This window comes from Vombatus ursinus, unplaced genomic scaffold (genome assembly GCF_900497805.2).
Source record: "Vombatus ursinus unplaced genomic scaffold, bare-nosed wombat genome assembly UNPS02014773.1, whole genome shotgun sequence".
Classification (NCBI taxonomy): domain Eukaryota; kingdom Metazoa; phylum Chordata; class Mammalia; order Diprotodontia; family Vombatidae; genus Vombatus; species Vombatus ursinus.
In genome coordinates, this window is record NW_020954551.1 from 42,867,590 (window position 1) to 42,894,245 (window position 26,656).

The following is a 26,656-nucleotide window of genomic DNA, read 5'->3' on the forward strand; positions in this document are numbered from 1 at the left end:
GAACTCTATGAGGGAGTTCACCCATTTAACAGATGAGGAAACAGGAATGAAGTCCAATATTCAAGGACATGGGATTGTTTAATCTTTAACTGAGCAGCCCACATATGGAATATCCAAGAATCCTCTAGTATTTAGCATATTTGGTTAACCAAGCCGTGCCATACTGCCAAATCAATGTAACTGCTGATAGGTGACTACAGTTCTGTTTGATGTCCACAGCTTTCCTTAGCTGAGAGTAGTAAGGGGTTGGGAAGGTTTGGAAACCAGAAGCCCTGAGGTTTGGGCCTGGATTTGGGCAAGTTCTCTCTGATGCCCAGCTTTCTCATCTGGAAAATGAATGGTTGCGTTCCATTTACCTACAATACTTTTTTAAAGATCGATTTAAGCTGTGAAAATTACAATTCATCACTCAAACCTATTTAGTGTATCTTAATTGTGTTTATTATTCAATATGTTAGGGTAATTTAATGAGTTAGGGTTGTCTGGAGAAACAAATGAGATATTAATTACAAAGTATTCAGCACAGTGCCTGGCACATAGTAATCACTGTATAAATGTTAGCTATTATTATCATTCCTGTGCTTAGCACAGTGCCTGAGACATAGTAAGCGCTCCATAAGTGTTACCTATTATTATTATCGTTAATGTATCTAAAACGTGTTTATTATTCAGTATGTCAAGGTTACTGTAGACAGCTAGTGGTGCAGTGGAAAGAGCGCTGGGCCAAGAATATGGAAGACCTGAATTCAAATCCTGCCTCAGACTCGCTAGCTATACGACCGTGGGCAAGTCACTTCACCCCTGCCAGTCTCAGTTTTCTCAATTGTAAAATAGGGACAATAACAGCCTCTATTGATCCCCTCTGGGGTTAGTGTGGCTTATGCCAGATAATGTTTGTAAAGTGATTTGCAAACCCGAAGGCGCTACAGAAATGCCGCGGGCCCCCCTCCCCTCTCCAGTCTCCACTTTCCCAGTCTGTAGGATGGGTGCACGGGCCCTCGCGGCGGCAGGCGGGGCGCAGGCCCCCCTCGGCCCCTACCTCGCGGGCGTTCTCCTGCCCCACCAGCCCGGAGGCCGCCTGCTTGGCCAGGCCGCTCTCGTCCAGCCCCAGCCCCTTCACGTGGCTGTGCGAGGCGATGCGCTGAGTCTTCGTGGTGCTCTTCACCTCCTCGATCTTCATCTTGCCGCCGAGAACTGGGCCGGCGAGGCCGCGACGGCTGCGGGGGAGCGGGCGGGCGGGAAGGCCTGACTGACGGCGAGCGAGGCGACAGCGGCGGCGGGCGAGCGGCGAGCCCCGGGCTCTCCCGTTACCATGCGGCCGTTACCAGGGCGTCCGGCCAGAGCCCGCCCTCCGCCGCCGGCCATTGGGCGCGGCGGCGCCGGCGGCACTGTCCATTGGGCGGCGTCCGCGTCCATCGGCTGCGCCCGGAAGGGCCCGCCCATCCACTTCCGGGTGTGTTACTAAGGTAGCTTTCCCCCCGCGACTACCGGGAGTTTGCGCTTCCTGACGGGAGCCCGGGCTGGGGGTGGGGCCTGGGGCCTGGGGCCTGGGGCCTGCACGTGGACCGGAATGTGTGTGTAGTCGTGTAGTGCGTGTAGTGTGTATGTATATATGTGCGTGTCCGGGGGCGGCATCTGGTACCTGCATGTTGACCCGGGTGCTGCCAAGTAGGTGTACGTGTGGCCTGGGGCCCGCACGTGGACCAGAATATGTGGGTGTGTGGGTGTGTGGGTGTGTGGAAGGCGTTGGAGGAAGCCTGGGCTGTGAAGGGGTCGGGGAGAAGAGGGAGAGCTTTCCAGGCCTGGGGAAAACCGGTGAAAAGGCGTGGAGAGGAAGGGCCAGTTTGGCTGGACATCGGTAGGAGAGGCATGTTTAGTCAGCCTGGGCCAGGTTTTGAAGGGCTTGAAGGCTACTGGAGATGACGATTTTAGTTAAGACATGATCCCTGCCCTCATGGAGTTTATAAACTTTTAGGTTCTAGACATGTATCTTGTTGACTGGGTATAAAGAGAATTGTGATACATTTTGTAAGTGGGAAGAAAAGGAGAGAAAGTAAGACCACCAGAGGAATTGAATGGTGCAATGTGTTTTCTGAATGGGCATCAAGGTGGAATGTATCCAGGTTGGAGGAGGAGCTGGGGCATTTCATGTCTCTTTTCCAGTCAGTTTTTTTAATGCACAACCTAGTCTTCAATGAGGTGGATATAAAGCGTATGCTACACCGGGAGTCAGAAAGATCTGCCTTAAGTTCCTTTTTCCACACTTAAAAGCTGTGTGATCAAGGGCAAGTCCACTAAATTTCTGTATTTGGCATTTTAAACTTCATTTTTTTTTTTTACAGCATGGCTAATGGGGAAATATGTTTTGTATGACTTTATATGTATAATGGGTAGAGGGAGAGGAAGAATTTGGAACTGAAAATAAAAAAATATAAAAAACTTTTCATAATCTAGTTCCTTCTTACCTTCCCAATAAACTATTCTCTCCTTTGATTCTGGGCCCATGTGCTGTTCCACACACATTATCCTCCCTCATCCTTTGTGTGTCTTTGCACTGGCTGTATCACAAGCCTGGAATGCTTTCCCTCTTCACTGCTACTGACCCTGGTTTCCTTCATGACTCAGCTCAAGTGTCAACTTCTACCTAAAGTGTTTCCTGATCCTCAGACTCTTAGTGCTTTCCCTCCCATAATGGCCTTGTAATACATACATACATATGCACACACATAAATACATGCATATTTTTGTGTATATACATATGTATATGTGTGTATATATTGTTGCTGTTCAATCATGTCCAACTCATAAGCGTACGTGTTATTTCCCCATCTCCTCTCTACTTCTCTCCTTAGAAAGTAAACTCCTTGAGGGCAGAGAGTGTTTGTGTTTTTGTAATCTCAGTGCTTGGCATAGTGTTTGGCACATAGTAAGTACTTGTTGATTGATTGATGGAGCTCCAGTTTCTGTAAAATAAGGCTAATGACATCTGCAGAATTTACTTTAAGGGATTATTAGGCTCAAAAGAAGTATGTCTATGTCTATATGCATAGACATATATGCATACACATACACATATTCATGTGTATGTGTATATAATATATATGTGTGTATGTGCTGTTATTTAGTCATTTCAGCTGTGTCCATCTCTTCATGACCCAATTTGGGGTTTTCTCGGCAACAATACTGGAGTGGTTTGCCCTTTCCTTCTCCAGCTCATTTTACAGATGAGCTGTCCACATGCCTTGCACAATCTGGCCTCAAACTACCTTTTTGTCCTTATTTCACACTACTCCACTACACATTTCAGCCATACAGGGCCACTAGCTGCTCTCTAATTGTGTCCTTGTGTTTCTAAGGCACCATTGTTGTTCGTTTTCAGTCATGTCCTATTCTTCGTGACCCCATTTGGGGTTTTCATGGCAAAGATACTCAAGGGGTTTGCCATTTTCTTTTCCAGTTGATTTTGCAGATGAGGAAACTGAGGCAAACGGGGTTAAATGACTTCCCAGGGTCACCACAAGTGTCTAAGGCTGTATTTGAACTCACAAAGATGAGTCTTCCTGACTCCAGTCCCAGCATTCTATCCACTGTGTCACTTCGGGGGCCCAGAATCTCTACTACAAACAGCTAATTATGAGAGATACCTAAGCAAAAGAATGGAATGGCATCCGTGGCAATTATCATTCCATATACTTCTTGAAAGAGTGCTAACTAGGAATTTTTGTTCTTGGGGGAAAAGGGAGCCAGAGTCAGAAAGCAAAGCTGAGGGTGCTCACCTTAAGTGCGGACACTAGGGGTTAGTGGGGAGAGAGACTGACCACTGTTTAGGAGCAGAGGAGGGCACAGGACTGCTGGGGAAAATATGTCCCAGCATAGAGCTGGCATCACTGAAGAGAGGGCACAAAGTTGGGGAGCTCCCCTGGAGTGTGGCCATTGGTGTGGAAGAATCGACCCCAGAATAATACCATTAGCACTCCAAATTTTGGCACCCTAGGGTAAAGCTCTAGTTGTTATGCCCTAGTTAGGACTATTTTTAGGTTTCATAGTGTGACATAGACTCTTTCCCTTCCCTCCCCACTGCTGCCTATTCAGCTCCATCTTGTCATCTGTGCTAAAGCCCCAACTATTAGTAGGTGTGCTCCCATTACACTGTCACTTTCAAAACACTACTGCTGTCATTCACAATTCTTCCTAATCCATCTCCCCATGCTCTGGATTCTCTATTTCCTCCAAACTGCCATTTTAATTGTATGCAGTAAAACAGCCACCACACTGGAGACCACACATACCTCATGTCTGCCAATCCAAAAGGGCTGAGCAAATGATCACACTGGCTGGAACTCCTCCAGGGCTACCACTTAAAGAATGGAGGTCTGCCTCAGACTTAAGCCTATAGGCAAATATTCCAACTTGAGAAAGGCTGCACTTGGATTTTAAGCTATTTTTTTGGACTTGATAAAACTCTAGGGCAGGGGTTCTGAACCTGGGGTCCATGAACTTTATTTATAAAAGATATTTTGATGACTGTGTTTCAATATAATTTGTTTCCTATGTAATACTGTGTATTTTATTTTATGTATTTAAAAACATTCTCTATCAAATGAGATAATATATGTAAAGTGCTCTGCAAACCTTCAAACACAATATATTTGCTAGCTATAATAATAATAGTTATTATTATTATCATTGGTCTATAGGTTTCACCAGACCATCAAAGGGATCCATGACACAAACAAGGTTAAGAACCCTTGCTTCAGGAGCGAGACAAGTTAATTTGAGAAAGTAATGAGAATTCACATCAGTCTCATTACTTTGTTGCTACACTGAACTAAAGGGGGGGCTTTGAGCCTTTGTTTTCCTTTTTCAAATAGGAGATGCTAAGAGCATAATCCAATATTTGACAAAGCAAGATATAAGCAGAAAAATAATCCCTGCCATTTGCTCATTCTGAATGGTTCAGTCCTCAGACTTAATCAGTTCATTTCTCAGGGTTTCCTCTGCCTTTCTCAGCCTGCTCCCTGCTGACATCACTCGATAGCCGAGGTCAGGGCTGAAGGATGGGCCGTTGTTTGTCCTAGGCTAAACGTTTACTCTAAGTTTCCTCTAAACGTTTACTCAGGTTCATGTAAGTCTTCAAATTTCAGTGGGACGTCCTTGCTAATGCCTACAGCTGTCAAGTGGCATATTATCAGAGTAAGGGAATATGTATGATTGCCCTTCACCTTTTGACCTTCTCTCCCAAACCTAACTTCCTGCTTCCCTCAGCACGAGCCTCTGTGTACCATAACAGTTAATGTGAGTAATCCTAGGGCTAATGTTTCACTGTTTAAAAGAAAAAATTCAGAAGCGGCTGCTCCTCTGCTTCAGTCTGGCATGGTTGTACAGCAAACATTAAAATTCCATTTGTTTTTATAACACTCAAACTCGAAAGTCATCCTTTGAACCATCATTCTGTGATGTGGAAGTGACCCTGAGTTCTTGAAGGCTCTGCCAATAGACTGTAAACTCTTGAAGATTGTAGCCCTGGCAAGTCAGGAAGACAAAGCTTCAGTCTCTGATGTGTATTAGCTGTGCGACCATGGGCAAGGCCCTTAGTGTTCTTGAGCCTAAGGCCATTGGACTAGATGATCTCCAAGTCCCTTCCAGTCCTAAATCTTTGCTTTTGATTTCCCAGGTTTAGACTGGCTAAGTACAGAGAGGCTCATCTCTAGTAGGAGAGCTACTAGGTGATGAAGTTTTTAGCCAAGGACACTCAAGAAACAAGGAAAATTATAAAATGGCCTTTGGGTTCAACTCTGTGACAGTGGTAAAGTGGTGGAAAAGGGGATGGTGAGTGCTAAAAATCACCAAGTTTTTCACTATCTGTAAACATGGACTATTGATAGTCTGGCTTGGCTCAGACCCCCATGCTGCCATTCTCCAGCTATTTTCATACCTTGATCCTCTGTTCTGGACTCCATGTCTAACCTGGAATTCTACCTACTGTCCTGGGGACTTGGGCTTCTGATTTGTGAGCTTTCAACATTTTTTATGTAATCTACACTTTCATACCATGCCACTGATGCAATTCTCTGCCCTAACCCAGCCCCTATTTTCTACCATCCCTGGAAAGGATCCTCAAACAACAGCTCTATGACTCCACTCACCATTCTTTTCATTTCTCTGACCACCCCTCCCTAGCCCCTACTTCCAAGTTCCTTGAAGGCAGAAACTATCTTACTTTCTTTTTTTTCTTTAATTTTCTGTCCTTGACATAGTATCTAACGTATACTTAGTGCTTAATAAGTGTTTTTCATTTGTTCCAAATTTGGGTCTCAAATGATCAATTTGTCTCAAATGACCAATGAGTTAATAAACTATTATAGAAATATCAGTATTGACATTTTCACTATAAAGACGTGAAATATAGGAAGTTACAGTTAAATGGAGGGTAGACTCATAGGTTTTCCTCAGAGAGACAAATAAAGGAGTTAGAAGAACTGGCCTTATCATGTGTCCAAAAGTAATAAGAAGTCTCATTTCCTGGGACAACTGGCTATTTCTTATTGCAATGCTATGACCAGTGTAAGTGAGACCACAATAAAGACAACTGCAGTTTACAGGCTCAAGTCTCTTATAGAGCATGAGAGAATAATTTTAAGAACCTTTCAAATAAGACCTTGCAAATTAAATCAACTTTCATGTTTGGTGATTTCAATGCAAAGGTCAGCATAGGGAAGAACAGTGAAAAATATATTGGAAAATATGACTCAAGATCAAGAAACTCAAGAGGCAAAAGGTCTGTAGAACAAATGTACTCAAATCTATATATTAGGAATGTTTTCTTCAAGAAGAGAGTTGGGAAGCATTAGACATGAGGAGCAATGATTAACTTTATTAAAACAAGAAAAAGAAAGGCATATTCCTGAAACGTGAAATGGTTGGTTAGCAATGTAGGAATCTTCTCCAATTCAGTTGCGTGTGTGTAGGCATTTGTTAGAGAAAAGATCAAAATTGATGCCAAAGTAGAGTAAAAGAAAAACGATGAGAAGATGTGGAATACAATTAACAGTGTTCCAACTTGACTTGTTTAAACAAGCCATTGATGGTGGAAAATGGGATACAAAAAAAGGACAGATTCTAATTTGGATTATCACTATTTTCTATAGAGATTCAATCAGTGAAAAGTAATCACCACGATGAGGCCAAAAGGACCTAGAAATCACCTAAACCTACAAACAGTTGATTTCTTTACCAAATAGAGAAATATGGTGGCCAAGTACAATACTGGTTTACAATAAAAACTCATTTGAAAAAATGTTACAGAGCCAAAATGGTAGATCATTACAAGTAGTGTCACCTCATAAAACAGTAAAAAGCAATAGAGGGAAAAGTTAGCTTATCAAAAGCTTGGTGTAAGACCCAGTTGAGTGAAATCTTCCCAAGAATGTTTAAGGATGAAACTGAAAAGAAGCAACAATCATGAAAACTGGAAAAGATCCATTAAGATCTTTATTACAAACTGTATTCTGCTTCAATAACAGTATAACCATTACCTTTGGACTCCTATATTACAGTTACTGATGTTCTGAATGAGATAGTAGAAATGTCACAAGAATTAAAGAAAAGGAAGACAAGTCAGACCGAATCAAGAGTACATAGAGGAGGCTCATACTGGAAACAAAGCATTTTTGAAATCAGAGAAGGATCAGTTCTCAAGATATCTGATAGAAGAGAAGGTCCCAAGCAAATGAAAAAGAATTACAGCTGTTATTACTGCCCAAAGAAAGGTCATTATGAGAATATCAATAAACATAGGAAGGGAAGAGGAGGACTGTCACATATTATATTTTGCATCAGACTCATTCCTATTGTAATGAAACTGACTGAAGATGTGGAAAATACAAATGTTTAATCTTTTTTATTCTTTGTTGACAAAAAAAAGCATTTGAATTTGATAATGATTAAACTGTTTATACTTTCTGATCCAGTGATCTCTCTGTTCAGAAAAATTAAGGCAGAAGGGTCCCATATATGCCAAAGTATTGATAACATCACAATTTATAATAGCAAAAAGTAGGAAGCAAATGATATGCCCAACAACAGAGGAATTGTGAACAAACTGTGGCGTATGAATGAAATCAGTATGAAGATATCAGAGACACATATGTGAAGCACATACACCTGTGAACACTGTAGAACCTCTTAAATGAGATTCACAATTACTCAAAAGAGTTTGGTCTACCTATCCCCACTTTAGAGATAATCTAATAAAAATAATTATTATTATTATTATTACTGACCTTTATATGCTATTTTAAAGCTTGTGTAACATATTTTACAGGTATTTCATTTGAGCCTCACAAGAACCCCATACAGCAAATGTTGCTGTTATTATTATTGCCATTTTACAGATGAAGAAATGGAGACTCAAGTTTACATGATCACAAGGTGAATATAACTAGGGAAAACCAAGTGGATGAAGAATGCCTAATAGATAGCACAGAGTAATGGATAGAGGGCTAGCCTCAGGACCAGGAAGATTGGAGTTCAAGTCCATGCAGGTTGTGTGACCCTGAGCAAGTCACTTAACCTATCAATGCTCCAGATTCTAACACTATGTAAGTTACAGAGAAGGTTGCATATTGAAATGATAGCGGAGTTCCTCATCCTGGGAGTTCTCTTTATATACCAGTGAAATTACAAGTCTTGTCCCTATTCTTATGATGGACAGTCCTTAGAGCCAGGTCTTCAGTGCATATTTCTGCAGATGGACAATGCACTGAACCCAGAATTGGAAAAAGAAATTGAATGGGCTGAATTGCATTTGAGAAAATATAGAGAGCTTTCACCCAAGCTCCTCTTTCTCTCTTTGAAATAGTCTCATACTTTGAAACAGCAGTGGCTTTCCACTGATGTTCTAGCAGGCAGCATGGCATAGTAGATAGAATAATGGAATCAAGAGACCTGGGTTAAAATGCCACCTTTGACACTTACTAGCTATGTAACTATGAACAAATTACAGCCCTTCTTAGTCTCAGTTTCCATGTATAAAATGGTAATAGTAGTGCCTATATCACAGGTCATTGTAAGGCTTCAATGAGTTAACATATGCAAAAGGTCTTACAGACTTTAAAATAGAATGTAAGTCAGTTGTAATTACTATGTAGTTGCAATTTGTGGGAAATCATCTCCGTGGAATCAAAACCAAGAGTCACCCAAAAGACAAGAGAAAGAGACATAGTAGACATAAATAGCCTGTAACATTCTCAATGATGAACTATGTGTACAAATCAGTGAATATCATCAGAGATGTATGACTAGAAAAGAATAACTAGTTGTTGTAGGGAAACAGAATTTTCAGAAGTCTTTAGGCAATGTTAAAACAGGGTAACCAAGGAATCTCTCTTGATTCCAAGTAGAACACTGACCACAATCTGACCATGGGCTGCAGAATTATATGCAGCCCTACTCAGCTGAGTAGACTCCTTCATCTGTAACTGGATAAAGACCTATAGAACTCTCTAGGTTGAATACCCAGCGGTTGTCTGAATAAAAGAGACCACCCAAAGCCTCCATCTGGATTAGCCAGTTATGCCAGAAAGATCATGTTTTAACTAATTCTTACTAGCCAGGTGCTAGCTCACTTAGTTCTATTTTGCAGGAGGAGTACAAGGACTTTTAGTGCCTCCTAAATTTTAGCCTTTTGAGGCAAAACTCAGGTCACTCTGGCCTGGTTTTGGTTTCTTCCTGGGATTTCTCCTGTGGTGCCATCAATGACAGTCAAAGTCAAGGTGGACTGGAGATAAAGAGACAATAAAAGCTAGAATCTGATATTTAAGATGCCACTAAATTTTTCAAATCCTGGTTTGAATCCACTCTGAAACTGGTTTGGATGAGTTGGGGAAGCTCAGTTCTCAAAATTATCTCAGATTCAGGTCAACTTGTAATCATAATTCATCTCTACAGCATCTTAATCACACAATATTTTCCTTATCATACCCTTGTAAGGTAGGAAATATATTCTTTTTTCCCAGAGGTCGCTAGTGGTAGTACAATGGATAGAGTACTGGGCCTTGAATCAGGAAGACCTGAGCTTAGATCAGGCCTCAGACACTTACTACCTATGTGACCCTGATCAGGTCACTTAACCTCAGTTTCTTCACCTGTAAAATGGGGATACTAATAGCACCTACCTCCCCGAGTTGTTGTGAGGATCAAATGAAATTATATTCATTAAAAAGCTCTTAGCACAGTGCCTGGCACATAGTAGGCTCTATGTAAATGTTTATGCCCATCCTCACTCCATCACTCACCCTCTTACAAATGAGGAAAGTGAAGCTCAGAGGAGTTAAATAATTTGCCCATGGTTACCTAGCGTGGGAGTTAGGATTCAAATGTTGGTTTATGACTCCACAATCAGTACTCTTACTTTTCTACCACACTGCCTCTCAGTCACCAAGTGTTAGAAGCAGAGAGGGTAACTGCTAAAGGGTTAAGCTGTGACTTCATATAAAGGATGCTTCAATACTGAAGGCCCTTTATTTCCAATGTGAGCACTCTCTCCATGGATGTATATCACTCTCCCTATGTCCCTCCCATTGTCAATAGTCTATGTGAATTGCCAAAGCTGGGAAATTCATGGTCCTATGGTCAACCTGAGGGTGAACCTCTGAACTTAGCTAGGTTTTCTCAAACTCAGTTTCTTCATCTATAAAATGGGCATAATCATAACACCTATCTAACAGAGTTGTTGTAACGATTAAATGAGATAATGTATGTAAGTGGGGCATTTTATACCTGCCTTACACTATACCCCTCTTACATGTTTCTAAAGTATGTATAGTTGGACAGTGTATCATAAATGTATAGCTGGTTGGCATGTACCATGAATGGCTATCTGATTTGGGATCGAGTCCACTCTGTCTCCAAGGGAGACTAAGATTTCTTCCCTTTGTGAAGGGCCAGATGAAGACCATGGCTGTATCTCTAGTAGCCTAGCAAGGAAGGGGACAGCAGGAACTAGGACTACCATGGATAGGTCTCTCCTACATTCTCCTATCTGCAAGAGGAACATTGGGTTAGAACTGTACATATCTACCACACCTCAAATATCTGTGGTCTAGAGATTATGATAAAAGGTTCAGAATAAAAGGCACTTAATCTTCCAAGGAAAGAGTAACACATAGCCTAGCTCCCTCCTACCATGTGCTAGTTATCAAAACAAAACAAAATGAAAAACCTATCATGAATAGCTAATAAGCTTTTTCATCAAATTATGAAATAAATATAAATTGGAGAATTTATACAGACTAAAATAGATAGTAAAATATACCAGAGTAAATGAGCTCTTCGATTTGGGAGCAAGAGAAAACCTCAGTTCAACCAAGGAGAGAACAGTTTCACTGGGGAGGAGCATTCTCAGCAGTGTCTAGGAATTGAGAGACATATCGGGGGAGAACGAGGCATCTCCTGTGACTGCAAGGACATCTCCAGTTTGCCATTCAAAAGTCTACACTTCACTTCCTTGACTACCTCTCTTGCAATCCTCCAACAGATAGAAATCCGTCATCTACTCATACAGGTACAAGATGTTGAGGTACACCATCCTCTCAGTCAATCGGGAATCATACTCCCCATTCATATACAGCAGTACAGCGCTGTCTCTCAGGAAAGCCACCCCAGATTTGAGTGGAAATGTTATATATGTAAAGTAATTTGTAAACCTTAAAATATTATATAAATATTAACTACTACTATTATTGCTACTACTGCTACTACTACTACCACCACCACTTCTACCACCATTTATTACTACTGTTGTTGCTGCTGCTACTACTGCTACTACTACTGCTGCTGCTGCTGTTGCTGCTACTACTATCACCACTGTTGCTACTAGTATTACTACAACCACCACTGCTACTACTACTACCACCACCACCATTACTACCACTACCACCACCACCACTACTACTGACCCTTGGACAACAAACATAGAGTTGGTCACCAGGCCTATACTTGAAAGCATTCTATCCTGCCAAAGCTTGTGCTCCCTTGGTTAGCCTTCAAAAACCCTAATCACCTCCACACTATGATAAGACATCAGTAGAATATGCAGCATAAGGCTATTGCTTGGTTAATATGGCATATAATTTGTGAGCTTGTATGGCTAATATAGCCATGGAGTAACTTGGATGTCCCTGGAGTGTAGGGGATTTCCAATTCACTCCTTAAAGAATTCTTACAGAAAGAACTAGAATCAAAGAGCAAAGTACAATAACTTCCTTCCAGCAAGTTTCTAATTAATCCTGGATTAATTCATTTTAATGAAGTTTGAATTAATTACTGGGTATTTGTAAAGAACTTTGAACAGTCTTAATACAAAATTGTACTAAAAGAAACAGAATTAAATCTGCATCACATTAATATTAAGAACAAATCCTAAATAATCACAATTCTTCAGGCCTTTTCCCTGTCAATAATTTTCACTGGGGCCACGCTCACTGTGCAGAGCTGCACATCTAAGCATGGGACTCAGAGGCAGCTGGTGGGTTTGAAATCGTAATACATGTGTAGGGGATAGATTTGGTCATAGCCTGAGAGATGAAAAATTAGTGGCAGAAAGTCAATTGAAAAAGCAAAGCCGACATTTTGATTGCTCAAACAGTCTAATTCTCCCTGTTGTCTGCAGATGACTTTTCTCATAAAGAATCTCTTTCCCAAGAATAGGTTTGGACAAACGACCAGCACTATAGGTATCTTCACAATGGATGCCCCTGAGAAGTGTGTCCCGTGCGTAGTAACTCTTAGGCTGGCCTTGAAACCTGATCCTTGGCCTGAGAGACTGGTGCCCCTTCTGTTAGGTGGCTAACAAACTCTTCGACAGCCAGGCCTTCCTCTTCTCTAGTAGGTGAAGTTTTCCACAGTGACTTAGCCCATGGAAACCGTCTTGACCTGACCTCTGCCTGGCTCAGTTGGCAGCTGCTGGTCTCTCCTGGGCTCCTATATCTGGGACTGAGACCTTAGTTCACCCATCTAGTTCAAGTCCTTCATTTTACAGAAGAGGAAACTGAGGCCCAGAGAGATTAAAGGACTTCCTTATGGTCACGCAAGTAGTAAGTGGTAGAGATAGACCACTGTCAGGTCCACTGAGGTTGGTTTATTGAAGCATTTTAGAATTGTAAAGCACTGAATGTTACATAATCTTGGCTATCTGAGGCTGCATTTGAACCTGGGTCTTCCTGGCTTTAAATGCTTTTCTCTTTTCATGGTGCTATGTACTACGAGTTGAAGATTTTCTACTGTAGGTATCATTAGGCTAGAATCATGTTTTTTAATTTTCCTAAATGGTGAGTTTAGGATACAGTTCACTAGCCCTCCTAGTATTTCTCATTCCTTTGAGTTTTTAGATAAAGCCAGGGGTTCATTTTAAAGAATCAGAGGACAATATATCAACAGATTATAAGAACTGTCAGTCCTACTAAGCTAGAAAGGCTTCACAAGTCCAGTCAGTTAGTTAATAGGCATTTCTTAAGAGCCTACTATGTACCTGGCACTGTGCTAAGTTCTGAGAATGCATAGAAAGGCAAAAACAGCCCCTGCCCTTCTAACAGGGGAGACAATGTGTAAATCACTAGGTACATACAAGATATATAGTGGAAACCTGGAGGTTTGTAATCTCTGAGGAAAGGTGAGGGTGGGGATTGGGCCACCAGGTAAAGCCTCCTGTCCAAGGCAGGATCTGAGCTAAGTCTTGAAGGAGACCAGTGATTCTAAGTAGTGGGGAGGAGGGAAAGCATTTAGATAGCACCATTTATTCAGCCACCCCCTAATCTCAATGGGCATTTGTTTTTATGTCAATTCTTTGCTATCACAAAAAGTGATGCTATAAATATTTTTGTATGCATGGAACCTTTATTTTTATCTTTAATTTCCTCAGGGTATAAATACAGTAATTTCCCACTGACTTTCTTTTTTTTTTTTGCGAGAGTATGGGAACCATATCTATGATTTCATTAATATAAGGAACTCCCAGTTGGGGCTCTTAGAATACCCTCTGCCCAATACAGATTGGAGAGTTGCCCAAGGTTACATAGTCAAAATGTGTCCAAGTCCACTGATTCTTTTAAAAGAGTAGATTTTATTGATCTTTTATTTTTACATTACTGAATTTCCCCCCATATCCTTCTTCTTCCTTCTCCTCTTCATCCTCCTCCTCCTCTTCCAAGACAGCCATCTCATAACAAAGGATTTTTTTAAAGAAAAAAAAAAAGAAAAAGACTAAGAGAAGAAAAAAATTCAACAAAACCATACATTAAAAAAACTAATGTTAAACAACTTATATGTCTATTACATAAATTGCTATATATCCCTTCCCCTCTTCCAATTTGACAAAGGAGTCAGGTGAGGTGTGTTCTCATGTCTTTCCTTTGGGACCAAGGTTGTTCTTCATAATTCTGCAATATTAATTTTCTCTTGTTTTGAGATGGTTCTTTCTTTTCATTTACATTTCTGGTGTACTTGTGCATGTACTGTTTTCCTGCAGAAGTTATTGCCTCTTTAAAAATACTCTGATAAATATCACTATAATCTGGGCATCATTATTCCCATTTTCCAAAAAGGGAAACAGAGACATGAGAGTAAACTCTTTACTATCACTCATTTAATCAATGGTGAGATGAGGAGTGGAAGGAATCATGATTTCTCAATTCAGTGTCCTAACCACAGCCCTCCAAAGCCACTGTGACAAATGAGAGAATGACCTCCATAGCCCTCCACAGTGACAGGCCATTCGGTTAGCAGCCTGGTTTAGCTAGCAAAACTAATAGGGAAAACTAATAGCATCAGGACATAGATTTCTATTTTTAATGGTAGACAGTGTGTGAGGATAGATACAGAATTATGGAAAAATTAAATGGAAGTCTTAAGATAAAGTCCAGTGTTAACTAATGCCCCAATAACCTATCCCCATCATCAATCCCAAAATTCCTGGGAGTGTAATTTGATGAATGGGAGTCACAGTCAGAGGATAAGATAGTCTCTTTGCTGAGTCCCCATCTATAACCTCTGCCTCCACTCCTAGCCCCACCCTGTGAGTGTTATGTTAAACTCTACCCTGGGCTTTGTTCCCTTTTCTCTCAATACTTGCACCAGCTTCCACGGGTTACTCAATCACCAAGCATTTATTAAGTGCCTACTTAATAATCCCCTATGGAGCCATCACAGGGAACACAAAGACAAAAAAAAAAATGGAATTACCCCTAGTCTCAAGGAGCTTACACTCTAAAACTCCAACTTTTTTTTTCAGGTGAGGCAATTGGGGTTAAGTGACTTGCCTAGGGTTACACAGCTAGTGTCAAGTGTCTGAGGCTAGATTTGAACTCAGGTCCCCCTGACTCCATGGCCAGTGCTCTATCTACTGCACCACCTAGCTGCCCCAGGAGCTTATACTCTATCAGAAGAGACAACATGTACATATGTAAGTCTTGTGTGGAGCTAACCATTCAGTTTACATTAGCACTCATAGGCTGGTTCTCTCATGTTGAGGTGCTCCTACTCATGTTTATAGGTAGCATATGATCCATACTTCTAAAACTAAAGCTCCAGAGTCCCCATTGGTGCATTTATCTTTAATAGTCGGCTAACAGACACCATTAGCTAAAAATAAAGGCACTCATTAGGCTGGCTGGAAAAGTAGCTATGTAATATTCTCTCCAGAAACATGAGGCACACAGTTCTACAAATACACAGAATCAATGAGAAGAATGAATGTGTATATAGAGTACATGGATAGTGAGGCACTCACATATGGAACATATGAATGGCCAAGGCAACTCATGCCTCTAGCACTCCATTTGAGGAAACTGAGGCAGGCAGAGGTTAAGTGAGTTGTCCAGAGTCACATAGCTAGTAAGTATGTAAGGTTGGATTTCAACTCAGGTCTTCCTGACTCCAGGCCTAGTGCTCTATCCATTGCGCCATCTTCTCCTTTCTAATCCATACGCCATATAGCTGCCAGATAATCTTCCTAAAGCATAGAGAATGAACTAGAAATTTCAGCCGCTCCTTATTGTCTTTGGGATAAAAACCAACTCTCCAGTTTGGAATTTAAAGTGCTTCATGATTTGCTTTTGCTTTTCAAGACATTTCTTATTATTCTTGTTCATACACTTTATGTTTCAGTCCAACTGACCTCTTAGCTTTTTGTCAAACTTGGTATGCTGTCTTATGCCTCTACCTTTGCATGAGTAAGCAGTTCCTGGGTTGAGTTCTCACCACCCGGGCCTTTAGAATACTCCTCTCCTTTGGTTGGAAGGCTTTCCTCATTCTTCTAGTTAGTGTTCATGCTCTATCTCTTCTCAAATTATCTTAGTATATTTGGTTACATGTCTCCCCAGTAGAAAATAAGCTTCTTGAGGGGAGGCACTTTCTTTCTTTTTGTACCCACAGAGCTTAGAGAAGGGCCATGCACAGCCTGGATGCTTGATAAATGTTTGTAATTGTAGTATGCGCTATTACATCAGAACTTCAGAACTGTGAAAGAAAGTACTGGGTAAAATCTAAATCGTTATCCATTAATCTCCTTCCCACATTCTAAAGTCTGGTCAAAGTGTTCTGTGTTCCTCCCGCATTGCACTCCATTTTCCTTTTCAGCTTTGCACTGGCCATCCCCTGTGGTGCAATGCACTTTCTCCTCTTCCTACTATGTGAATCTCTCACTTCCTTCAAGAGGCAGCTCAAGTAATTGTTAGTGCCAGCCCTCACTAAACTGTCTTTATTTTATATTTGTTCTGTAGAATGTGCAGTGGGCAAAGTGCTGGGCTGGAGTCATAAAGTCCTGAGTTCACATGTTGCCTTAGACTGTGTGACTCTGGGCAAGTCATTTAGCCTCTTTCTTCCTCAGTTTCCTCATCTGTAAAATGAGGATAATAAAAGCACCTACCTCTCAGGGTTGTTGCTAGGTTCAAATAAGATAGTATGTGTAAAACTCTTTATAAGCTTTAAAAAGCATTTGTAAATGCTTTTGTTGTTGTTCACTTGTTTGAGTCATGTCCATCTCTTCATGACCCCATTTGGAATTTTCTTGGCAAAGACACTGGAAGGGTTTGCCAATTCCTTTTCCAGCTCATTTTACAGATGAGAAAACTAAGGCATTCAGAATGAAGTGATTTGCCCAGGGTCACACAGCTAGTAAGTGTCTGAGGTCTTCCTGATTCCAGTTTGCCTGGAATGTAGAGTATATCTTTGAGATCTGGGGTTTTAGTACATTTGACCCTCTCCCCAAGTTTCTGACTAAAGTGTTTATTGTACTCAGTCTTCAAAGTTTGTTACTAAATTAGTGAGGGCAGAAGACTGTTTCTTATTTCTCTTTATATCTTCAATAATCTTACAATGCTTGGCAAATAGTAGTGAATTAATGAATGCTTATTGATTGCTTGATTATTATGGCTTGCTATATATGAACAGTGCAATAGGTGACATTTACATAGTATTTTATTATATACATTATCTGAAAGGATCCTCACACTTGTGTTTTTATTATCCCTTTTTACCTTTAACCTCTCTGAGCCTATTTCCTCTCATGTACAATATCTGTGGATCTTCTAACCCCAGGTTCAGTGTTGTTAAAAAAAAATTGATGGAAACATTGCTGACTACATGTATTCTATCAGCAGAGGACTAAGGTTATTTCAATTTTTTTAATGTGTGTTTCTATGTTCAGTGCCTAACAAATAGTAAGATGGATCAATGCTTTTGAGCAGGAAGGTTCCACTTTGGGGTTATTTTATCTAGTCCTTATTTTACAGATGAGGAAATTAGGCTAAAGGACATACTTGTCGAAGATCACACAGGTAGCAAGTGACAGAGGTGGGATTGAAATAATGTCCTCTCAACTGCAAATCCAATGTCCTTTCCAATGCACCACACAGCCTCCTTTGCCCAGACATCAGTAAAGAATAAACTCCTTGAGGTCAATCATTGTTTCCTATTTGTCTTTGCATTCTTTTTTTTAATTGAATTTTTTATTTTATTTCTAAACAAAGATCGGCCTTCACTTCCTCCCACTCTCTCCATGCCGCTCCCAAGCACACTATACACACGTTTTGTCAATCAAAACAAATTTCGACACTGGCCATGTCCTCAAAACTATTTGTCTCATTCTGAATTCCAAGTCTTCCCCCTCTCTACCAGGAGGTGAGTAGCAGCACGTCTCATCATTAGTCCTTTTGGATCAACAGTCCTGGTTGGTCATTACTCTAAGAGTTCAGCACTATAGTATTCCATCACATTGATACACCATAACTGGTTCATCCAGTCCCCAATTTATGGATACCCTCTCAGATTCCCATTCTCAAAGAGTTAAAATATTTTTGTATATCCTTAGAATTTGTTTTGCTCAGGACCAACCCCTTCCTTAGTCTATCTTTCCTCTAATTCCCCTTCTCTTCTTCCCTGTCCGTATTACACTGTTGCATTACAGTTATTTCTGTATCCAACTGTGTAAAGATGTGTGTATTCTTCCTTCTTTTAAACAGTTCAAATGAGAATACGGTTCAATTGCGAGCCAAGTCTCTTCACCCCCTTCTCCTTGTTTGTGTACATGTTCACTTGTGCACCCTCCTTATGTGAGATTACTTTCCCCAACCTTCCTTTACTTCGGCCCCAGTATATTCTTCCTCTCTCTTTCCTTAAGATCATCAAGACATAACAGAACCATTCCCAGCACTTGTCTAATTGCATTACCTCTATGAATCCTGATAATGATAGAGATCAGAGGGGATATGAATCATTGTCCTGGATTTGATTTTATTTTTGGTGCCAAGTTTAAATAGATTTTATTCTCCAGAACAAGAATTGCATTTGCACTTGTTTACAATACTGACAAAATGTAATGTTCACTTCTCTCCCCTGCACACATTCAACTATTCAGAATGCCCCAGATTTACATAGTAGCTGAAATGTTACTTTTAAATGACAACTGCCTTGGCTACACATTCGAGTCCTTTAGTTTTTGAAAAGCTGTTGTGGAATGCTTTCTCTTCTGGTGTGTTTAGTTGACCTCTTTAATGGTGGGTCCAGAAGAAACACCTCAGGATGGGGCTGCTCCACCACCCTAGGAATCCACATGCCCCCCTGCATTCTGTCTAGCCCAACGATGGGCTTGCAGACTGTCTCTGATTCTTTCTGCTCAGATTCTTCCTTTTCATCAGTCTGGTTCTTTTTTGGCAGATGATTATTTCATTACATTTGTCAAGGATCTTTGTTTGTCTGCATCACCAATTTTGCCTTAGAGTTTCTCATCCCCCAATGTAACCACCATGTTGAAAGCATATAAGAGACATCTTGTCTGTCTTCTTCTCATCTTCAGCTTTGTATTTCTCAGCTCCCTGGACCACATGCTCCATGTCTTTTTTACTTAGGCAACCTTTGTCATTGGCAATGGTGATCTTACTCTCTAATCTGCAGCAGATAATTGAGGATGCCATTGCATCAATGTCAAAGGTTATTTCAATCCAAGGAACACCCCTAGGGATAGGCAGATTTGCTGTGAGCTCAAATTACCAAGTAGGCTGTTATCTTTTGTTATTGTTTTGTCATTTCCAAGGGATAGAGGATGAACATCCCAAAGTAGCAAGTCCTGCACATTCTCATTTTTTTTTTTTACCAGACAAGATGGCAGCCTGGACAGCTGCACCATAAGCAACAGCCTCATTATCAGGATTGATACCCTTGTTTAATTCTTTGCCCTTGAAGAAGACTTGCAGAAGTTTTTAGATCTTGGGGGTACAAGTGGAGCCACCCACCAAGACAACATCATAAATCTGTGACTTATCTGTTTTGCTATACCTTGGGACTCTTTATCCACAGGGCTCAGTGTGCCATGGGAGAGGTCAGCATTCAGTTCTTCAAAATGGGCACAGAGGTCAGTCAGCATTCAGCTCTTCAAAATGGCCATGGGTAAAAGAAGTTGATACCTTCATGGAGGGAATCACTCTCAGTCCTGGACTGGGTACTGGAAGACAGAGTATGCTTCTCAGATACACAAATGGTGCATAGTTGGTGAAGTTGGTGAATAGTTCCCTTGTCTTCCCTAACGTCCTTCTTGTGCTTTTGATTGAACTAAGCAATGACATGATGGTCCTTGTAGTTGTCAAAGTCCTCCCCACTCAAGTGGTAAGCTCCAGCTGTGAACTGGATTTCAAAGATTCCATCTACAATGGTAAGAATGGAGACATCAAAAGGAATGCTTGGAAGTCTTCTATTTCATTAAAGGTCTATTTTTTTCCCTTGTAGCATTGTACTTGATTTTGTTAAGTAAGTTATTCTTGGCTGTAAGCCTTTATCCTTCACCTTTTGGAGTATCACATTCCAAGTTCTCTGCTTCTTTATAGTAGTGGCTGCTAAATCATACGTGATCTTGACTGTGGCCCCTCAATACTTTAGTTCTTCTAAAGTATTTTTTCTTTGACCTTGAAGCTCTGGATTTTGTCTATGATGTTCCTGAGAGTTTTTATTTTGGAATTTCTTTCAGGAGGTGACCAAGGGATTCTTTTTATTTCCACTTTGCCCTCCAGTTCTAAAAGACTTGAGCAGTTTTCTTTTAAGATCTCTTGGAATAGGATATCTAGCTTCTCTTTTTCGGTTATTGCATTCAGATAAATTTTTTTCTCTTTGATCTGTTTCCCAGGTCAGTTTTTTTTTTTGGAGGAGATAACTTACATTTTCTTCTATTTTTTCAGCCTTTTGACATTTTAATATTTCATTACATTTTAATATTTCTTGGTGCCTTCTGGAATCATCAGCTTCTATTTGATCCATTCAATTCTGAGGTAATTTGTTGTTTGGGCAAGGTTTTGTACTTCTTGTGCTAAACTGTTAATTTCCTTTCCAATTCCTTCTTTCATGGCTCTCATTTCTCTTCCATTTTTTCCCTTAAATGCTTTCATTCAATTTATAAAAACCTTTTAAAATTCCCTCTTTCCCTTTAAACTCTTGCTTCATCTCTTCCAAGAGTTCTAGTGGAGTTTGTGCCCAAGCTGTGTTTTTTTTGTTTTTTTTTTTTGACATGCACTGCTTGTAAATGTTTTGGCGTCCTTCTCTTCTGCTTTTGTGTCTTGAGAGTCATTCTGGTGGTTTTTTGTTTGTTTGTTTGCCTATTCTTCTAGTCTAATTTCTGACTTTAGGCTTGATGTTAGGGCCAGGATCTGAGGCACCTCTGGAGAGAAGGTCTGGGCTGGTCCTGTCGCTGCTTTCTTGGGGGTAGCTAATATCGCGTTATTCCAGAATTTCAGGGACAGGCTGTGGAACTGCACACTTTCAGTGCCTGATCTGATCCAGGGCAAAGTCTAATTGTTATCTCCTTGGTCCCAAACTCTGCAAATTCCTAATCTGGGATTATGTTTGAACAAGAGTAGATGCAACTGGACCTAGCGCTTATCAGCTAGCTGGAAAGCTCTGTCTTCTGAGAGTGTCAGAATTGGAGGCTCCCCTTTGGTTTGGAATTCTTGCAATGTTTATTCCTTTGCTGAGCTAGACATTGGAAGGAGACCCAACTTTGTGCTGAGGCCTGAGTCACATCACTGTTGCTGATGGCTTCTGAACTTCCTTTTTCCTCTGGACACCAACCAAGGCCTTCCTTTCTGTGTCCATGATTGTGCTCCTTTTCACTCCACACAGGATCTTCGACCCAAGACTGGATAGAAGGAGACAATGCCGCTAGTTTTCCTCAGTATGGGTCCTGGTGGGAGGGCTGCCCCTGTGTGTCGGGGGCCCTCCGCCTGCCCCAGTTCATGGTCTCTCCTTGGGTGCTAGAGCACTCCCAGTCTGACTCTATCTTTAGTGTCTGCAGACCTACCTATCTTGTGTCCCTGTGCTCATCTGGGCAGGACAAAGGACTCGTGACTTTTTCTGGATTTTCCTATCAGGATTCCATCTGGGGCTTATGGAGGACAGCTCACTGCTTTGGTTCTTATCACTCTGCCATCTTAGCTCTGTCTCCTTGTCTTTGCATTCTTAACATTCTTGGCACAGAATGGGCACTCAGTAAATGCTTGTTGAGTTTCCTGGCCTTTGGAATATTTTGGGTTGCTCCTCTCTAGTCAGTTGGCCAATAAGTATTTATGAAGCACCTACTATGTGCCAGGCACAATGCTAAGTGCTAGAAATGCAAAAAAAGGTATAAACTGAATAGTCCCTGCTCTCAAGGAGCTCAAAGCCTAATGCGGGAGACAATATGAAAACAACTACATACATATAATAATGTAATCTATAATACATTACATATTAATGATATATTAATAACATATTATAAAGATACAATGTAGAATAACACATTATTACATCACATTATATTATACCATAATGTATATCACAATTATGATACATTATGCATACAGGAACACACGCACAGGACCAATCGTAGGTAACCAACAGAGGAAAGGTACTAACATTAAGGGGGAATCTAGTAGTGTCGTCAAGGGGAATTGAGGTGCCTTCCAGCATGTTGGATTCAGCAGCTTTGCTAGGTGGAGAAGTAGCTGGACATGCAATCAGGAAGACCTGAGTTCACATTAAGCCTCAGATGCTTCTTGGCTGTGTGACCCTGGATAAGCCATTTAGCTTCTTTCTAGCTCAGTTTCCTCATCTATAAAATGCGGACAATAATAGACACTTGTAAAGACATAACATTTTTATCTCAACTTTGTATGAGACAATACAAAAATCGGATAGATTTGTCAGAGTTCTTTGCACACCACACCTTAAAGGTGCATATACACAAATGCCAGCTATCATGACTGATAAAACAAGAAGGTAACTGCAAAAATGCCCACTTCCTCGTTCCTCCCGGCACTCTCCGCGCGCTCTTCCCGATTAACACGGCCCGCCCCGACCAATACCCGACCGGGCACGTGGGCACGGTCCCGGCCGGCCGGGCTGGGCGGGTCCGAGCGCGGAGCCCAGCGGGCGCGTGGCCCGCGGGCGGGCGGGGCAGAGGCAGAGGCAGGGGCGGAACGGACGAGCCGGGGCCGCGCTGCTGCGGGGCCGCTTTGCGGGTGGGACCGGGTGGTCTCCCGGGCAGCGGGGGCAGCGGGAGCAGCGCCATGGCCGGGCGGCGAGTGAACGTGAACGTGGGCGTCCTGGGCCACATCGACAGCGGCAAGACGGCGCTGGCCCGGGCGCTGAGCACCACGGCGTCCACGGCCGCCTTCGACAAGCAGCCGCAGAGCCGTGAGCGCGGCATCACCCTGGACCTGGGCTTCTCGTGCTTCGCGGTGCCGCTGCCGGCGCGCCTGCAGGCGGGGCCGGGGCCGGGGCCCGAGGCCGGGGCCGGGGCCGGGGCCGGGCAGCTGCAGTTCACTCTGGTGGACTGCCCCGGGCACGCCTCCCTCATCCGCACCATCATCGGCGGTAAGGGCTGGGGGCGGGGCCGGCCGGCCGGGCGAGAGCCGGGGCGGGGGGCGGGGGCGGCCGCGGCCGCGTGGAGCTCGTGCCCCTCCCCGCCGCCTTGGGAGGTCGGGCTGTAATTTCCCCCATTTTACAGATGAGAAAATGGAGGCCGACTGAAGTGACTTGTCCAGGGTGACACAGCTCTCGAATTTGAACTCGGGTCTTCCCAGTTCCATGGCCAGCAGTTCTATCCATTGCGCCGCTCAGCTGCTCCGTAACTTAGTGCAACAAGTCTCAACTTAAAATGTTGTTGTTGTTGTTGTTTAGTAGTTTGTCAGTCGTGTCTGACTCTTTGTGACCCCTTTGGGGGTTTTCTTGGCAAAGATACTGGAGTGGTTTGCCATTTCCTTCTCTGGCTCATTTTACAGATGAGGATACTGAGGCAAGCAGGGCCATGTGACTTGCCCAGGGTCACACAGCTCGTGTCTGACTGAGGCTGGACTTGAGCTCAGGTCTTCCTGATTTTGGGCCCAGCGCTCTATCCCTTGGGCCACCTAGCTGCCCCAACATAACAACATATAACACGGTATAACATAACACATTGTAACATATAACATAACATAATAATATAAACATAACAAGCTATAGCCTAATATCATACACCATATAACGTGTCATAACAGTATAGCACAACACATTATAATACACTGACCAGCGCTGGACAGCATATCATAATATAGCATGCCATATAATATACCGTAACATATCATAGCATAACATATAATTTAGCTTAACAATATACTACAACATGCCACATGATATAACATAGTATAACCCACCATAACATGCAACACTACAGAGCATAACATAGAACACAACATATACAGCATAACATAAAATTGCATAATACAACTTATAACAGCATAACACAACCATAACATATAACAAATTATAATATGTAATATAGCAATATAACAAACAACACAGCAGCATAACCTAACACGTAACATATATAACACACAATACATATAACACATTTAACATATCACAACATATAGCACATGGGTTAATGCATGACAATATCATACTGCATCATAACATATAACATCATACCACATCACACCTCATAATTGCATAGCATACCTTGCCACCATATGTAACATATACCATATCATGCCAAACCTCGTATAAAGCACTCTGTGAGCTCTAAAGGCTTCTATAGAATGCCTGCTGTAATTAATGTTGTTGTGTGTGGCCATGGGTAAGTCATTTCCCCTAATGGGGTCTGGAGGTGATCATAGGTTCATAAGTCTAATACTGAACAGAAGTTCAGAGTCTATCTGGATATTTTGCCTTTCTCATTCTATTTTGCAGAGTAGGAAACTGAGGCTGAGGGCGGTTAAATGACCTGTCCCAGAACAGACAGGTAGAACACAGCAGAGAGGGGAGCTCTGTCCTCTATCTCTGGAGCTGGTTGCAGCCCATGACCTTCCACAAGTCAGTTCATGTCTCTGGGGCTCAGTTTCCTCATCTGTACAGTGGGGAAGGATGATGTTAATGGCATTAATGTGGGAATTGAAATCAGAGGGGTTTGGTTGAACTCTGGGTTCCTTCTCTAGCTGTGTGAACCCTGAACAAAAGGTTTTATTTCTCTGGGCCTTAGTGTTCTCCTCTGGAAGGTGGGATGATACTCTTTGGCTCCCTGCCTTGGGGCTTTTCATCTACATTTCGGTGCTATAGAAATGTGAGTTATTTTCCCTCATAATTAGGTGCCTCCCTTCTAGCTCTTATGTCCTGTGGTTCATAGGATCAGTTGACCCAAGTATTTGTTAAATGCCTGCTATGCTTAAGAAACTGTGTCCTGTATGCCTTAAATACAGGTACAAAAGTGACCCAATGCCTGCCCTCAAGGGGCTTATATGCTGCTAGGAGGAGATGGCATATGCACAGACAGGTAAAAATACATGTGCGTCTCTATATATACATACATACTCATCTGTGATCTGTTGCTGTAATGTTTGTGACTCTTACTGTGTGACCAGGAACAGGCCATTTTCTTGAATCATAAATGAAATACTTGTACTTTGGAAGTTCTGCAAGTGTGTGATTGCTATATCCAATGTTAGCTGTTATTACTGTTGTTTCATTTTAGTTGTATGTAACTCTTTGTGACCTCATTTTGGGGTTTTCTTGGCAAAGATAGAGTAGTTTGCTATTTCCTTCTCCAGTTCATTTTACAGATGCGGAAGCTGAGGCAAAGAGGGTTAAGTGACTTGCCCAGGGTCACACAGCTAGCTAGTGTCTGAGGCTGGATTTGAACTCAGGTCTTCCTGAGTTCAGGGGGCTCTCGGCTCTAGGCCCAGCTCTCTATCCACTGAACCATTTAGCTGCCTTCTTCTAAAGGCTTGTTGTTTAGTTATTTCAGTCATGTATGGTTGGTTCTTTGTGACCCCATTTTCCTGGCAAAGATACTGGAATGGTTTGCTATTTCCTTTTCCAGCTCATTTTACAGATGAGGAAGCTGAGGCAAACAGTGTTAAGTGACTTGCCCAGGGTCACACAGCTAGGAAGTGCCTGAGGCTGGATGTGAACTCAGGAAGATGAGTCTTCCTGGCTCCATCCACTGCACCACCTTGATGTCCCAGCTAGTATTAGAGATCATTTAGTCCAGCTCCCTCATTTAGCAGGAAGAAACTGGGTACTCAAGACAAGTGACTTAATGAAACTCTGGGTGAGCTAGGAGTTCCAACTTTATATTGTGGTAAACTGTTTTCCACCTTGGGCTGAAATAATGGTACTTGTGGGGACTGAGGCTGTTTAGAGCTGAATTCCAGGACGGAGGTTGGTTAATCAGCTGCCTGGTATGGAAAGGATACACTAATGATTAACTGCCCTAAGAGGCCAGAGGCCTTACCTCCCCACCTTCTTTACTCCTTTTTCTTAAGGGAGGCTCTATCTAAGTTACCTCCCTTGATCATACTTAGACTAGAAGTCAAACCAGAAATTGATGAACCCCTTTTATCCTGATCCTTCCTTCACCAGCGTTTTTGAATTCTCGATCTAAATCTGGTGCAGTGGGATGCGAACAGTCAGAGAATAGAGAGAAGGCTGGAGAAGCAGTCAGAAGACCCAGGTTTTAGGCCCTGCTTTGACAAGATACTTAGAACCTTAGTTTCCTCCTCTGTCAACTGGGGATTGAATAGGTACCTACTTTGCAGGGTTATTGAGAGGGTCATGTAGGTGAAAAAGCTTTGTAAATTGTGAAGTCCCGTCAGAATGCAAGGTGAAT

General features: G+C 42.0%; 2 protein-coding genes and 1 pseudogene across 2 annotated transcripts in view; 1 reads left to right on the top strand and 2 right to left on the bottom strand.

Annotated features, from left to right (window-relative positions):
- The window catches only part of RUVBL1 (RuvB like AAA ATPase 1), a 33,269-nt gene extending 32,041 nt beyond the window's left edge, over nucleotides 1-1,228 (bottom strand). The window contains exon 1 of the mRNA XM_027864097.1: nucleotides 1,040-1,228. Coding sequence (XP_027719898.1) covers nucleotides 1,040-1,180 — 141 coding nt within the window. The 5' untranslated portion in view covers nucleotides 1,181-1,228. The remainder of the gene's footprint in view (nucleotides 1-1,039) is intronic.
- Nucleotides 1,229-18,984: 17,756 nt separating this feature from the next.
- LOC114044386 lies at nucleotides 18,985-23,083 on the bottom strand (annotated as a pseudogene).
- EEFSEC (eukaryotic elongation factor, selenocysteine-tRNA specific) overlaps nucleotides 23,082-26,656 on the top strand; it is a 243,410-nt gene continuing 239,835 nt past the window's right edge. The window contains exon 1 of the mRNA XM_027863808.1: nucleotides 23,082-23,388. Coding sequence (XP_027719609.1) covers nucleotides 23,082-23,388 — 307 coding nt within the window. The remainder of the gene's footprint in view (nucleotides 23,389-26,656) is intronic.